At 41.8% G+C, this 15965-nt stretch overlaps 2 protein-coding genes across 8 annotated transcripts in view; both read left to right on the forward strand.

The window, feature by feature from the left end:
* The window catches only part of KLHDC1 (kelch domain containing 1), a 167390-nt gene extending 166231 nt beyond the window's left edge, over nucleotides 1-1159 (forward strand). For all 6 annotated transcript variants that reach the window (XM_033952968.1, XM_033952973.1, XM_033952971.1 and 3 more), the window contains one exon: nucleotides 45-1159. In XM_033952968.1, coding sequence (XP_033808859.1) covers nucleotides 45-219 — 175 coding nt within the window. In that variant the 3' untranslated portion in view covers nucleotides 220-1159. The remainder of the gene's footprint in view (nucleotides 1-44) is intronic.
* Nucleotides 1160-13052: 11893 nt separating this feature from the next.
* The window catches only part of KLHDC2 (kelch domain containing 2), a 106803-nt gene continuing 103890 nt past the window's right edge, over nucleotides 13053-15965 (forward strand). The window contains exon 1 of one of the 2 annotated variants that reach the window (XM_033951927.1): nucleotides 13053-13431. In XM_033951927.1, coding sequence (XP_033807818.1) covers nucleotides 13252-13431 — 180 coding nt within the window. In that variant the 5' untranslated portion in view covers nucleotides 13053-13251. The remainder of the gene's footprint in view (nucleotides 13432-15965) is intronic. The other variant, XM_033951928.1, reaches the window with a different exon arrangement.

Here is a 15965-nt window from a genome sequence, read left to right on the forward strand (position 1 = left end):
AGTGCATGATTATAAAACATTAATCAATTTTGATCTTTTTATAGGTTGTGCCTCGACACTATTGGCAAAAATGCTACATTATTAGGGAGTCAGATATCCTGGTTGCCCAGAAAATTGATGCAGCAAGTTCTGAAGAAGATCACATTTTGGACTGCAGTTAAACATAGACATGAAAAAAGAACTCAGACAGAGGAGAGGGACACTGACAATGCTGATTGAAGAACAACAGTAGAGTTCTTGTATATCTGTGTATGTCAGATGCTCAGCAATACCAATTTTTTTTTATTTTTTAGAAGAGTTCTACATTAGGTTGAATCTGTAAGAGACCTGAGCCTGCAAGAGAAAAGTGGGTGGAAACTGTACAAGCATTAATGAACATGTGATGTCGTTTTGGTTTTACTCATTCATGGAACTGTTAGAAAGATTATTAATTTCTTTAATGTGTTCCAGAATATTTCAAACTCTTATTATTGGTATTACCACAACAGTGCTTGTTAGGAAATGGCTCATTTATTTGATATAGTTTCAGTTTGTGTTACTAGAATAGTGATAACATCTATGTGGACTCATTTTTCTACATGGCCTTTATATCACCAAGCCAGTGATCTTTTGCTCATGAGACTTCATTCACCAAAAATATTCTGTGATCTGACTACTGAGAAGGACAATGAAAACTAAGCAAGAGAACTCTGAAATTTACTGCTGTACTTTTAAAACTATTGGTGTTAAAGCAGTTTCTTTATAGGTGCAGGAATTGCAAATGCAAACTAATATTATTTCACTGTATTCTCAGCATTGAATTTTTTAAGAATTTTTTTATATATTTTGACTGTATAGTTTGGTTTTCATGTTATATGTTTAAAAAAAACTATTCAATGTAAATTCTTTTTATTTTCTGAAAGAAAAATGCTAAAAGATGTACTGCTTTCTTGCATAGTGGGAATCTCAGATTCCAGCAATGCAGACCCTGCAACATGTGATTCGATAATTGTTCTATAATAACAATATCTATTTATTTTACAAATTTATAACCCACTTACAACTTAAAACATACACACTACATACAGTATAAGGGACTGCTGAAAAGTTCTCAGCCCAACCAATAAAGTTGGGGCAGTCTCTGTCGAAGGTTATACACTTAGGACCTCTTCTATCAACCTACGCTAGCGTTTTTTAGCGTAGAGAGCCGCGCTAAATGGCCTGCACTGCTCCCGACGCTCATTGAGTTCCTATGAGCATCGGGAGCAGCGCAGGCCATTCAGCGCGGCTCTCTGCGCTAAAAACTGTGAGCACAGTTTGATAGAAGAGGTCCTTAGTCCAGCAATTTTCTACTTTATTTGTTCCATATTTTTCCAACAGAACAAAAAAAGTGGAAAATTATTGGACTAACCCCCTCTTCTATGAAACCGCACTAGCGGTTTTTAGTGCAGAGAGCTGCGCTAAATGGCCCGCGCTGCTCCCGATGCTCATAGGAACTCAATGAGCGTCAGGAGCAGTGCAGGCCATTTAGCGCGGCTCTCTACGCTAAAATCGCTAGCGCGGTTTCATAGAAGAGAAGATAAGTGTATATCCCTTGATGGAGACTACCAGCTTCGTTGGTTGGGCTGAAAACGTTTCAGTGGCCTCTCATACATACAGAAAATACAAATATTACTTCCTAAATACAGCCACGTAGGTTTAACATCCCATCTCACCTCACATCCTTAAGAAAAAGCTTTAACAAACAAATGAGTCTTCAGCTGTCTTTTAAATTGCTGGAAAGAGTTACAATAACACAAATACCCAGGAAGAGCATTCAACAATTTTGGGCCCATTATTGAGAAACAACCATGGTAAGTTACAGAAAGTCAAATTAACCATCGATTTGGGGTCACAACCTTTTTCTCCTAATTTACTTTAGAGTCCGTCTGGCTGAATAAAATTGGATAGTATTCTTTTTAAAAAGCTGGAACAACACAGTACAGACTCTCAGAGAGAGAAAAAGATAATGGTTACTGTGGATGGGCAGACTAGATGGGCCATTTGGCCTTTATCTGCCGTCATGTTTCTATACTGCACACAAAATTTAACTGGCAGCCAATGCAATTGTTTTAACACGGGTGTCACATGATGATTTTTACCTAACCCTCTAATCACCCTAGTTACCACATTCTGTATTACTTGGTCAGCTTGCACTTTGGCCTGGGCCAGGAGTCTACAACCTTTTTAAAGCAAAGAGCTATTTTATCTCAAATATTTGATCCAAAATTTACAGAGCCACAGTGGGTAGAGATGGGGATTTAAGATACGATTTTTTAATGTGATAGGGGTATATATGCATCTGGCATAAAAACAAAACTTCAAGTACTTACAGAACATAAATAAAAATAATTTAATGAGACTTTAGACACTGTATTTCCACAAAGTTGTTTCACGTCCAGCATTTCTTCCTCTCATCCATGTGCAGCATCTTTTACTCCTGCCCACTAGCCCCATGCCCAACATTTCTCATTTTGTCACCCCTCTCTAGCACCATGCTGCATCTCTTCCTCCATTCCTTCAACTACCATGTCCAACATTCCTCCCTCTTGCATCCATTACCATCTGTCCCACTGTTCCCTCTCCACTACCACATCCAACATTTTCCCTCTCATCTCTCTCTTCCCCATGTATCTCTACCTCACCTCTCCCACTACCATATCCAATAATTCTTTCTTCCTCCCTATGCCCAACAATTCTCCTTTTTCTTCTTTTCCCCATGTGTACCATCTCTCTTTCCCTCTCATTCAGACACCCATGACCAACAATTCCCCCTTTCTATTTCCCTCCATCTCTTTCCCTCCCTTTCTTTGTCCTTCCATTCTATGGTCCAAGTTCATGCCCCCTCCATTCTGTGCCCCAAGTTCACCCTTCCTCCCTTCTGTGCCCTAAGTTCATTCCCTCTTCCCATGGTGTGTCCCTGTCTCCTGGCATCCTCCTTCTTCATTTCAGGTAGCTGCACATGTTTCTTCACAAAGCCATGGGCAATGGTTCCAATATGCTGCACACAGCTGACCTGGAATGCTTCCCTCTGACGTCAGTCCCCGAATAGCTAACGTCGGTCAGAGGGAAGCTTTCCAGGTCATGGGCAGTGTGTTCGAACTGCTTTTGGCTTTGTGAAGAAACACTTGCAGCTGTCTGAAGGAGGAGGAGGAGGAGGCTGTCAGGAGGCAGGTACACATCATGGGATCCCCACAAGAGAAGAGGGGCAGCCATGTGATCAAAGAGCCACATTTGGCTCACATGCCGCAGGCTACTGACCCTTGGCCATGCTAACCCCAAGTAAAGAACATTACAAAAATCAAGTCTTAATAAAGCCATGCTTTGAACCACAATTCGAAATCATTTGCACATAACACAGGTTTAAGCTTTGTAATCAATCTCAAATAATAAAAGTCAAATTGTAATCATTTTCTCAACCTGTTCTCGAAATGACAGTTCTATCTAACCACACACATAAATATCTAATTGTAGACTGCACAGTCATGTCACATATTACACCTGTTGACAATTCTGGGCATACTCCAACCTGTCTATTTATCATTAGGATTTCTGATTTAGCTGTAGTTTGAATTCCAGAAAGAGTAATGTCCATACAACAAGTCACCTTAAGAGCAACATCATCATTTTTCACAATAGGGAAAAAAACTGGATATCATCCACATACATACAGACACTTCCATTGGCCTGTACGAACACCCTACTCAAAGGATCAAGATAAAGATTAAACTACACAGAAAGTGCTGACTGCTGCGGAATTCCCATGTAGAGTAGATATTGAGCATATACTCTTTCATTGATCTTAACCTGAAAAGTCCTCAGAAATTATCTAAAGCAATAAAAAACAACCCCTTGAAATCCAAACTGTCATAATGTCTGCAATAACATGTCAATATTAACTGTGTCAAATGCAGAAGATATATCAAGGGACTCTAAAACACTGTTCACCATCAATTTTTCTAATTTCATCTATCTTAGATATTAACAGTTTCCACATTGTTGCCCTTTCTAAAACCTTATTGAAATGGACTAAAGCCTTCAATCTGCTCAAGAAATTCATCACAATTTTTACAAAGGAACCATATAATTTTTTAAGCTTTTGAGTCCTGGTCTGTGTTGCAGGTGATTAGTGAGGCTACACACCAAGGTGGTAATGTACTTGATATGGTATTTAGAGGCTAAGTCGATTGGAATACACTGGATATAGTGGCAGGCTTGGACAGATCACTATTTAGTAGGATTTGCAATACAGTTAGATAACTTGAATTTGCACAGTGCTTTTTACCAAAATAAGATTAAAATACACTGCACAATTTAATATTGCAGAAACAACAATGAAGCAACCACTGGTATGAATAACCTGGTACCTGGTAGTTTGAATTCCAGAAGGAGTAATGGGAGGAAGACCATAATTGCTATACTAGTTAAGAATAGCCATATTGGGTCAGACCAATGATCCATCTTGCCTAGTAATCTGTTTTCAACAGTGGCTAATCCAGGTCACAAGTACCTGGCAGAAATCCAAATAGTAGCAACATTCCATCTGTTTTGTAGGTAGTAAGGGTGCATGCATTAACCACACACTAGTCAGCATGCAGCAGTGTAGATGTTCAGTGGCTGCAGGGCCCAGGAGGTGAAGGACTGAGAGATCCTGGATGCCGAAGCAGTCCACGCTGAATCCTGGACTACTTTGCTACAGTGCCGATTTACCCATTTTTTTCACAACTGAGGGCTGTGTGTCCCGGTGTGTTTTGTAACATCTCCCTGCAGGCTACCATAGAGCTTTTTCTACTGGTTCTATATTTTGGAGTACAGGGTTAGCCTTAAAAGGTGGAGTTTTTTGCCAGATGAAGCTGAACGGAGGCTTTTTCTCCACCTTTCTTTTCTTTTTTTTTTTCCCCCCCTGTGTGTGTGAAATTAAAGCCTGTTAGTGTTGCAGAGGGGAGGTATGTTGTCCATATGGGGTTCTGATTTAGAGGTAATATTATTGGAGTCTAACTGATTAGCCCCAGTAATAAAAAAAAGCAAGATGGGAATATACTTACAACTGGGGTAATTTCATCCCAATGGAACCCATGTGGGAATGCTCATCAGCTTGTTCACAACAAATTTTTTAAAGAATAATATAACATAACTTTATTCTTCTATACCGCCATAACCGGATGATTTCTAGGCAGTTTACACTGAAGAAAGTTGGACAATCAGCAAAATACAAAAGAGTTTTAAAAAGTACAGAATATTTCTTAAAAGTACAATAGAAACTTTTATTTAATGATAATAGTTCACATTAAGAAATTAATCTATCAAACAACATCGTCTTAATTATTTTCCGAAAAGTGCAGTAGGATGACTTGGCTTGACAGATACATTGGCCCAGCCAAGACTGCTGTTTACCTGCTTGAAATGCAAGGGTCTTATCCAGAAAAGTCTTGTATCTACAACCATTAATGTTGGGATAAGCAAATAAGTATAAGCTTCTAGTTTTCCTCATCGGACTATACAAAAAGCTGCGCTATAGTGTGTGGTAGCTGAAAATCTACTACCTGCTCAAAAAAAGGCGGTAGTGGCTAGTGCATGTGGCAATTTAGCGTGCACTATTCCATGCATTAACACCCTAGCGCAGCTTTGTAAAAGGAGCCTAAAGTGTGAAAGGAGATAGGTTGGAGATAGTCCCAAGATCAGCTTAAAACAGATACAAGAAAACTTGAATAAGACTCATGCCTCTACTGGCAACCAGTGCAACAAACGATAAGAACTAATATGATCATTCTTCAAGCCAAAAATCAATTGGACTGCCATATTCTGAATTATCCTCAATTTTCTTAATAGTTTCTTGGAGGCTTCTAAGTAAATAATATTGCAGTAATCCAAAATAGATAGAACTAAAGCCTGCACCAATAGTCTAAAAGATAATGGGTCAAAATATTTTTTATGGTCTTTAACTTGCATATTGCAAAAAAGCATTTTTTAAATCACTAAATTAGTATGTTCCATCATGGTTAAATGGCGGTCTAATGTGACTCCCAATATTTTAATAGTTTTTGAAATCGGATAGTTGAAAGCATTTAGATAAAGCGCTGGTTTAGTTATTTTATCATCTGGGCTGGCTAAAAATAGTTTAGTCTTTTCTGTATTAAGTTTCAATTTGAAACTGGTTGTCCATTGTTCTATCAAAGTCATAATGCAAGATATTTGTTTTAAGATATCAGTAGTAAAAATTTAGATTCAGGCTCTGCAATAAATGTCCAAAGGGGGAAATATAGATGTTAAATAAGGGAGCCCTGGGGCACACCAGACGGATTTCTCCAAGAATGAGAATAATTGCCAACACAAACCACACGATATGATCTTTTTATCAGGAAACCTTGGAACCAATTCTCAAACTCTTCCTAAGAGCCCTTTCGCATCTAAACAACTCAACAATATCTCGTGAACTACCAAATCAAAAGCGCTATTAAGATTTAGCTGAAGAATCAGTGCACTAGTGCCTTTGCTAAAAAGACAGTGGAGGTAGTCAAGCATTGAGGCTAACAGTCTCAGTGTTATATCCTTTTCTAAATCCTGACTGATCTTCATTGAGGATATTAAATTTGTCTAAATAACTCACTAAGTCTAAATTGACTAATCCTTACAGTAGTTTAGTAAAAAGGGGAATACTTGCTATGGGCCTAATGAAACAATCCCTGAGTAAGAGAAGCAGTTGCCCATTTAAATAGATCCGCTTTAAAATTTGGTGTTGCATTTTTCATAATCATCGAGGGACATTCATCCAATAGACAGCTTGATTTAACATATTTGTTGAAAAACTTTAGAAACTGGTGCCAGTAAGGAATTTGGAAATAATCCCAAAACATATCCGTTCTGAAACCATTTTGGGGTTTGGGGTAACCATTTCCCGGTTAATTATGTAGGTCAACATAATTAACAGTTGAGGATGAAATAGTTGCTCTCAAATCGAGTATTTTATTGTTAAAAACTCTGCAAGGATTTGAGGAGATGGCAAGTATTCATTATCCAGTATCAGTGCCAGAGTAGTATCTGTTAATTTATTAACCAGCTTAAACAATTCTCTACTGTTTATCTTGGATGAACCTATTTTCAGTGTATAATATTTTGAGTGTTTTTCTTTAATCAAGAGTTTGTACTTTTTTAATTTGAGTCTCCAATTTGTCATATCCTCATCTTTGATTTTAGTCAAATCCTTTCCAATTTTCTTAATTCTTGTTTGAAGGCTATTAGTTCATTATCAAACCATATATTAGAAGATCTCAATTTCTTTTTATATGTTTTGCAAGGAGCTATTTGATCTAAAATTTCCTTACTTAACTTTTTCCATCTCACAGAAAAATTTTTGTCCTCCTCAATTTAAAAGTTTAGTTCAGAATGGGCCCAAAATTAAGTTGGATCTATAATTCCTCTACTAGTTATTAGTTTCATTCTTTTATTTTTAAATTTTAAATGAGACTGCTTTTCTTGCCAGCGTATTTCAAAATTACAAATATAATGGTCTGACCAAATACATTTCTTCCATTCACCTTTAGTCAAAAAAGTAACTAAATCCACCTGGTGACCCTTATGATGTGTTTTTTCTGATGCTGATATAAAAAATCCTAATGAAAATATATCAGCCACTTCTGAATTCCCTGTTTCTTCCAAATAGATATTTATATCTCCCAATAGGAGATTATATGGTCCTGTCAGTGTATTGGTACTAAAAAATTTATAGAAATAATCTTTGGCACTAATCCATCTTTGGGAGGGATATAAAATATTGTTACCATTAATGAGTCATCTAGGTGTAAACTTGAAACCTTACAAGTTAAGATTTCAAGATCCTCTGTTGATTTAAAGTCTACCCTTCTAAAATCAAATGACCCCTTTAAAATTATCGCTTTTGTTGTTTCTACTTTAATTATCTTGTCTTCATTCACTTTCTAGCCAGCATCTGTCCTCTCTCTGTCTTCCATGCAGCATCAGCCCCGTCCATGTCTGCCCTCTCTCTCTGCCCCTGCCATCCACTGTCCATCCTCTCCCCGTTCCGTATGGCATCTTCCTTCTTTCTATGCTCCTTCCATAAACTCTATCTTGTGCCCCTTCTCTCCTTTGTACATGATTCATTTCAGCTCTGCCACCTCTCCATTTTTCTCTGTCACCACCCCCTCCCCTATGCTCTAGCATCTCTCTCTTCTCCTTTCCTACCCACCCCATGGTCTACCATCTATCTCCTTCCCTTCCCTGATTCCCTGGAATCTCTCTCCATTCCTTTCAGCTCTCCCTCCCCATCCATGGTCTGACATCTCCTCCTTCCTTTTCCCTTGGTCTGGCATACCTTCCTCCTTCCTTCCATGTCTTGGCATATCTCCCTCCCTCTCTTCCCCCATGCCCTGGCATTTTTTCCTCCCTCCCACTCTTCCCTCCATGCCCTGGCATCTCTTCCTCCCTCCATCCCTCCATGACCTGGCATCTCTTCCTCCCTCCCTCCCTCCATGACCTGGCATCTCTTCCTCCCTCCCTTTCTTCCCTCCATGACCTGGTATCTCTTTCTCCCTCCCTCCCTCCCTCCCTCTCTTCCCTCCATGCCCTGGCATCTCTTCCTTCCTCCCTCTCTTCCCTCCATGACCTGGCATCTCTTCCTCCCTCCCTTCCCTCCAAGCCCTGGCATCTCCTTTCATTCCTTCCTTTCCTTCCAGTTGGGTGCAAAAATTCTCTCCCCCTCTGCTCCCTTTTCTCCTTCTGTCTCCCCGTCCCCGGTCGGCATTGCAGCCCCTATGCAGGTGCTCCAAGGCCTGGCAAAAACAAACTGCAGACTCCTATGTACGAGATGCAGGCAATGTTAATTATACCAAATATTTTATTTTATGTAGTTAAAAATACCACCTTATAACAAACTAAGGGACCTGACACGGTCCGTGTTTCGGAAAAAACTCCTTCCTCAGAGGTCCATGGTTGCTAAGGTATAAAATAAACCGCAATGAAAGGTATAAAATAACCGCCTGTATGGTATCCTTCTCCACTTAAAATGTGTGATGCAAAACTAGTAAAGCATTGCGGTTTATTTTATACCTTAGCAACCATGGACCTCTGATGAAGGAGTTTTTTCCAAAATACGGACTGTGTCAGGTCCCTTGGTTTGTTATAAGGTGGTATTTTTAACTGCATAAAATAAAATATTTGGTATAATTAACATTGCCTGCATCTCGTACATAGGAGACTGCAGTTTGTTTTTTGTTTTTGCTTTGGCTGGCGATACTGCAGTTTTCGTTGGATTCCTTTGTGTTGCTCCAAGGCCTGGCGTCATGAACTTCTTCAGGCAACAGCAGCATTCACAATTTGCTGCTGTTGCCAGCTTCGGGCCTTCTTCTCTGTTGGGTCCTGCCTTCAAGGAAACAGGAAGTAGGCAGGACTCGGCAGAGAAGAAGGCCCGAAGCCAGCAACAGCAACTAATTGTAAACGCTGTTGCTGGCAGTGACGCTGCAAAGGGAATCACCAGAAGGCCACGAACTGCGAAGCAGCTTGTTTAGAGTGCTATGGCTGCTGACGAGTGCTGGAGGGAGGTTTGTCAGTCGTCTCGTGGTGGGAGGGTTGATGGGGAGGGCCCGGGATGATGACGGGGGGTGGGGGGGGGGCCATTCTGATGGAGCCATTCTCACAAACTGTCGTCAGCTGCCCCGAAGCTTTCCCTCTGCGGCAATCTGCCCTGTCAGAAATGGGAAGTTGCGGCAGAGGGAAAATTTTGGGGCAGCTTGTGAGAACAGTTGCTGTTGAGGCCCTTCTGTGCAGGAAAATTTTGGCTACTGGCAGAGCCGCACTCAAGTGGCTAAAGAGCTACATGCGGCTCGCGAGCCACAGTTTGCTGACCACTGGACTAGACCTACAAATTCAGGAATAAAGTGTGTGTTGCCCTAGAAGTTGTTTTAGTGTTTCTAGGTTTCGCAGGTTTTCTGCTTTGATAGTTCAACATTGAAGTGCTGTAGCTATATAGTGCGACTACCCATCTCCACTTGCTGGCAGATGAGCACAACAACTTTAAATTCTAGATTGGTCTAATGGGATTAATGCAGATTCTCAACACACAGTAGTTTCATAGTTTATTAAAATTTGATTAAATGCTAAACATAGAATTCAAAGCGTTGTACATTAAAATAATAAATGCCAAAAAAGAGAGAATATTAAAACAAACACGACTTAGCACAGATCTACTAACATAATATAGGGTAGGATTTAAAACAACAGGAAAGGGGGGAGAACTCCGTTATTAAAGAAAACAAAAAAGGAAATAACATCAAGGAAGGAAAGGGGGTAAAGTTAAAAATGATAAAATATCAAAATGGTAAATTACTTATAAGCGTCCTTAAAAAGAAAACATTTTAAATTGCCCTTAAATTTATCTAAATTTTGTTCTTCTCTGTGTAATGGAAGGAAATTCCAAATTATAGGAGCTGTGACATAAGAACATAAGAAGTTGCCTCCACCGGGATCAGTCCAGAGGTCCATTGCGCCCAGCGGTCCGCACCCGCGGTGGCCCATCAGGTCCATGACCTGTCAAGTGTTCCCTGCCTCATCCTAAAAAAACTATCATTACTTCTGTCCGTATCCCTCAATCCCCTTATCCTTTAGGAATTTATCCAAACCTTCTTTGAATCCCTGTAGTGTCTTCTGCCCTACCACAACCTCCGGGAGTGCGTTCCATGTGCCCACCACTCTCTGGGTGAAGAACTTCCTGACATTGGTTCTAAACCTATCCCCTTTCAGTTTCTCTGAGTGCCCCCTTGTACTTGTTGTTCCCCACAGTCTGAAGAATCTGTCCCTGTCTACCTTATCTATGCCCTTCAGGATCTTGAAAGTTTGTATCATGTCTCCTCTAAGTCTCCTCTTTTCCAGGGAGAACAGCCCCAGCTGTTCTAGCCTGTCGGCATATGAAAGGTTTTCCATACCTCTTATCATTTTCGTCGCTCTTCTCTGGACCCCCTCAAGCATTACCATGTCTTTCTTGAGGTACAGCGACCAATACTGGACACAGTACTCCAGATGCGGGCGCACCATTGCACGATACAGTGGCATGATGACATCCTTTGTCCTGGTCGTGATACCCTTCTTGATGATACCCAGCATTCTGTTTGCTTTCTTTGAGGCTGTCGCGGATTGTGCCAATGCTTTCATTGTTGTATCCACCAGCACACCCAGGTCTCTTTCAAGGGTACTTACCCCTAGCAATGTTCCCCCCATTGTATAGCTGAACATCGGGTTCTTTTTCCCAACATGCATGACCTTGCATTTCTCTATATTAAAACGCATCTGCCACTTTTTGGCCCACTCTTCCAGTTTCGTTAGGTCCCTTTGCAGGTCTTCACAGTCTTCCGTGGTTCTAACCCTGCTGCAGAGTTTGGTGTCATCTGCAAATTTGATAACCTCACATTTCGTCCCTGTCTTCAGATCGTTTATAAATATATTGAACAGGAGCAGTCCCATCACCGACCCCTGCGGAACTCCGCTCGTGATCCGTTGCCAGTCTGAGTATTTGCCCTTCACTCCAACCCTCTGTTTTCAGCCCGCCAACCAGTGTTTAATCCATCGGTATACATCCCCCTCCACTCCATGGTTCCACAGCTTCTTAAGCAGCCGTTCGTGGGGTACCTTGTCGTAAGCTTTTTGGAAGTTGAGGTAAATGATGTCTATGGGTTCCCTTTTGTCTATCTGGCTACTTATTCCCTCAAAGAAGTGTAGTAAGTTTGTGATGCAAGACCTTCCCTTGCATAAGCCATGTTGGCTTGCCCTCAGCTGCCCATTTTTTTCTATGTGCTTGCAGATGCTGTCCTTAATCAGTGCTTCCATCATCTTACCCGAAACCGAAGTCAAGCTCACCGGCCTGTAGTTTCCCGGGTCACCTCTTGATCCTTTCTTAAAGATAGGCGTGACATTTGCTATTTTCCAGTCCTCTGGGATCTCCCCAGTTTTCAATGATAGGTTACATATTTGCCAGAGTGTGTCCGCTATTTCCTTTCTCAGTTCTTTTAGTACCCTTGGGTGGATTCCATCCGGGCCCGGCGATTTGTCGCTTTTCAATCTATGGTATGGTATGGTACTCCAAGGGGTATACCAAACTCAGCAGAGGTATACCAAACTCAGCAGAGGATTTTCCTCACCAGTCCAGCAACAGCAATGGTAAAACAACCTAAAGCAGTCCTAGGGCTCCAGTGTCCAGGTGAATATTGTAAACACTGTCAACCTCTTGTTCTGGGGTAGGGGATTAACATTCAGCAGCGTAGATTAAGATTATTTTAAATATATTGATGAATGCCCATGGTTACTTAATGCAACAAAAAAAATCAAATTGTTTTGTTATTAATGTAGGATTCCCACCTTTAAGAATCTGTGAACAGCAACATTATACATTGTCAATGCTTCTTAATCCAGTCCTTTAGCCACACCATCAGGTTGTCAGGATATCCACAATGAATATGCATGAGCTAGATTTACATATATATGAGGAGTGTGTGGCGCAGTGGTTGGAGCTACAGCCTCAGCACCCTGGGGTTGTGGGTTCAAACCCCGCGCTGCTCCTTGTGACCCTGGGCAAGTCACTTAATCCTCCATATCCCCAGGTACGTTAGATAGATTGTGAGCCCACCGGGACAGAGAGGGAAAATGCTTGAGTACCTGATTGTAAAAACCGCTTAGATAACCTTGATAGGCGGTATATAAAATCCTAATAAACTTGAAACTTGATATAAAGGAGATAGTGCAAATGTTTCATATGCATATTTATTGTAGATCTCTTGAAAATCTGATGGGACTCAGGTCTGCTTTAAGGATTGGGGGTTGAGAAGCACTGATCTAATACCTGACAAAAAGGGGAAATGTAGTACATCTAGTGTCCTTGTCCCAATAACGTCTTTCAATCCCAGATGGGATTAAATAAGGCGATCTATCAGTTTGTAACGTTCAACACACGCCCACTTAGCTCCATTAGTATAAAGTTTCCGCACCTAGATGATAAGAAAAAGCGCAAAAAAATTAAACCCCACGCTGTTAGGTTTCCAAAATGACGTAACACGCTACGCACGCAAGCACGCACAAAGCGCTTCAGACAGTCTAGCTGTGGTGGGGGGAATTCATGGGTGTCTGTGAGTGAAAACCAGCGTCAAGTCGCCGGCTGCGTTATTCCTCTTGCTGTGCACCCGACTCCTGCGCACCTTTTGTTGGTGTAGTTTGTAAACAGTGTACGGTCGTAAGATGGCGGATGGGAATCGAGAGCTACAGGCCGAGGAAGAGGAAGAGGAGGAGGAGACAGAGGCAGAAGAGGAGGACGACGACGAAGTTACGGAGAGCCCAGGAAAAGCTGGACCTGCCGAGCGCAGCGGGCATGTTGCTGTCACCGATGGTCAAAGCATGTTTGTGTGGGGCGGATACAAGGTACCAACTGGAGAACGAATGAAGGTCCTTTCTTTCCCCCGGTGAGCTCTGTAAGGCCTTTCGTGTTCCCCGAGCAGTAAGTGGGTCCCAATAAGCAACCGTTAAAATGACAACAACAACAACAAAAAAGCTTGCCGGGAGCTTTGTGGCCTGCTTTTCCGTGATAACCTCGATGATGGGGATTTGTAAACAGCTTGAGATGGAGACATCTTAAGAACATAAGAATAGCCTTACTGGGTCAGACCAATGGTCCATCTAGCCCAGTGTCCTGTTTTCACGGAGGCCAATCCAAGTCACAAATACCTGGCAAAAATCCAAATAGTAGCAGCAGTGGCTTCCCCCATGTCTGTTGCAATAACAGATTATGGACTTTTCCTCCAGGAACTTGCCCAAACCTTCCTTTAAACTAGCTACATTAACTTCTCTTACCAAATCCTCTGGCATTGTGTTCCAGAGCTTAACTATTCTGAGTGAAAAAAAATTTCCTTCTGTTGATTTTAAAAGTATTACAGTATTTTTCACACCATAAGACCCACCCTAGATTTAGAGGAGGAAAACAAGAAAGAAAACATTCTGAACCAAATTGTGCACCCAGCACCCCTCACTCCCTGCCAGGCTCTGCACCCAGCCCCCTTCCCTCCCTGCTCTACCAGGCTATGCAGCCAGCCCCTCTCCCTGCCAGGCTCTGCACTCTGTCCCCGCCCTGTACACCTGTGGTTATAGATTCAGGTAACTACTGCAGTGGTTCTCAGCTGGTGTGTGACCACCCCGGAAGTGTGTCACACAGAGCCAGCATACAAGCAGAGGAGCGGCTCCAGTGGTATGCAGGCACAGTGTAAAAGATGGTTTCCTGGAATCCTGGGATCTGCTAGATCTTTAATAGTAGCATCATCCTCCCCTCCCCAAGCCTCCAGTTTTTTCAGCCATTTGGTTCCACCTCCCTCTGCCTCCGAGTTCATTACCATCTCAGAATTCTGTCCTGCCCCCCAGTCCTTCAAACCTCTCTATTCTTCCAGCGGTGGTAACAACTCGCAGCCCGGGAAGTTGTGTCAGCCAGATAGGATGCAGCGTAGTAGGATCGGGGTCAACCCAAACAGTGATTTACCGCTGCTGGAAGATGCAGGGCCCGACAGAAAAGAACACGAGTAGAAAGCGAAGGCTTCCTACTACTACTACTTATCACTTATATAGCGCTGAAATGCATACACAGCGCTGTACATTTTGACATTTATAGACAGTTCCTGCTCAGAAGAGCTTACAATCTAACTTGGACAAACAGACATATAGGGTTGGGAATGCAGAACCCAAGGTGAGAGGAGTTAAGAGTCAAAAGCACTCTCGGAGAGGGGGGGGGGGGATTCTGGAACCGAGCCCCTGCAGATATGGAGGGTCAATTGTACAGTACATAAATATTATATGCTCAGCAGAATGAACTGATTTAAGTTTGGATTAATTTATGTACTGTTTGAAGATTCTCAAGATTTTTTTCTCATATAGTATGCTTTTCGTACAAAAAAAGTATACTTAAAAATCTTTCCATAGATAAATTATCTATTCTATCTTAAACAGGAATAATGTTGAAATGTAGAGAAACATGTGTGTCCTGTTTCAATTTGAATATTTAACATTATTCACAGTTCATCTGTAATGTACTGTTTATCACATGCCCCACAAGTCTCTTGGGGGCATCCCCACCTGGGCAAAGCGATTACCTTCCAGGCTGGAGACCAGCAGGGGCACCCCCAATGCTCCTCACAGCCTAGAGCGTCCTCGACTGGTCATTGTAGGAAGGCAGCAGCCACCGTTCTTGGGCTGCAACAGGACCCAGGCTCATGGTGCACTGACATCATTCCCCAGCCGCGCGCTTCTCCTGGCCGGTTCTCTGCACACCCTTTAACAACACAACGGAGCCTCGGCCCACAAGGGAGGCCAGCATGCTGCTACTGCGCGCACGCCCTGCTGAAAACATTGGTAGACTCCATACAGTTTGGAAGGTACCGGGGGGGGGGGGGGGGAAGGGAAGGGAAGGTTGCATTCATTCAATAAGATGTACCCTTATTTCCACCCACTTTTTTGGGGGAAAAAAGTGCGTTTTATGGAGTGAAAATACGGTACTCTAACTTCGACTGTCTCCTAATCTTTGTAAATCTTGATGCAGTAAAAAATTGATCCATTTGTACCCGTTCTACACCACCCAGTTATTCCTTTGTGCTAGTACTGCTGAAATGTGAAAGTTGATGTCTGTACAGTATTTGCAAAAAAAAAAAAAAAGTCCTTCAGGCTCTCACTGGATACTGTTGGCAGCTGTGCACTGTTGCTTATCAATTGCCTTGGCTCTGTTTGTCTTCTGTGCTGTATACAATTTCATGTTGGCAGTAAAGCTGCCTTGCAGGTTATTATATTCCAGCTATGTGATCTATGATGATATGTAATCATTTATCTTATATAATCGAAGTTGATATTAATGTTTACTTCAGATTTTAAGGTTTGAAATCTGAAATGACTGATCTTTATGTATAGTGGCGTAGTGTGGA

The sequence above is a fragment of the Geotrypetes seraphini genome, chromosome 7, assembly GCF_902459505.1.
Source record: "Geotrypetes seraphini chromosome 7, aGeoSer1.1, whole genome shotgun sequence".
Taxonomy (NCBI): Eukaryota; Metazoa; Chordata; class Amphibia; order Gymnophiona; family Dermophiidae; genus Geotrypetes; species Geotrypetes seraphini.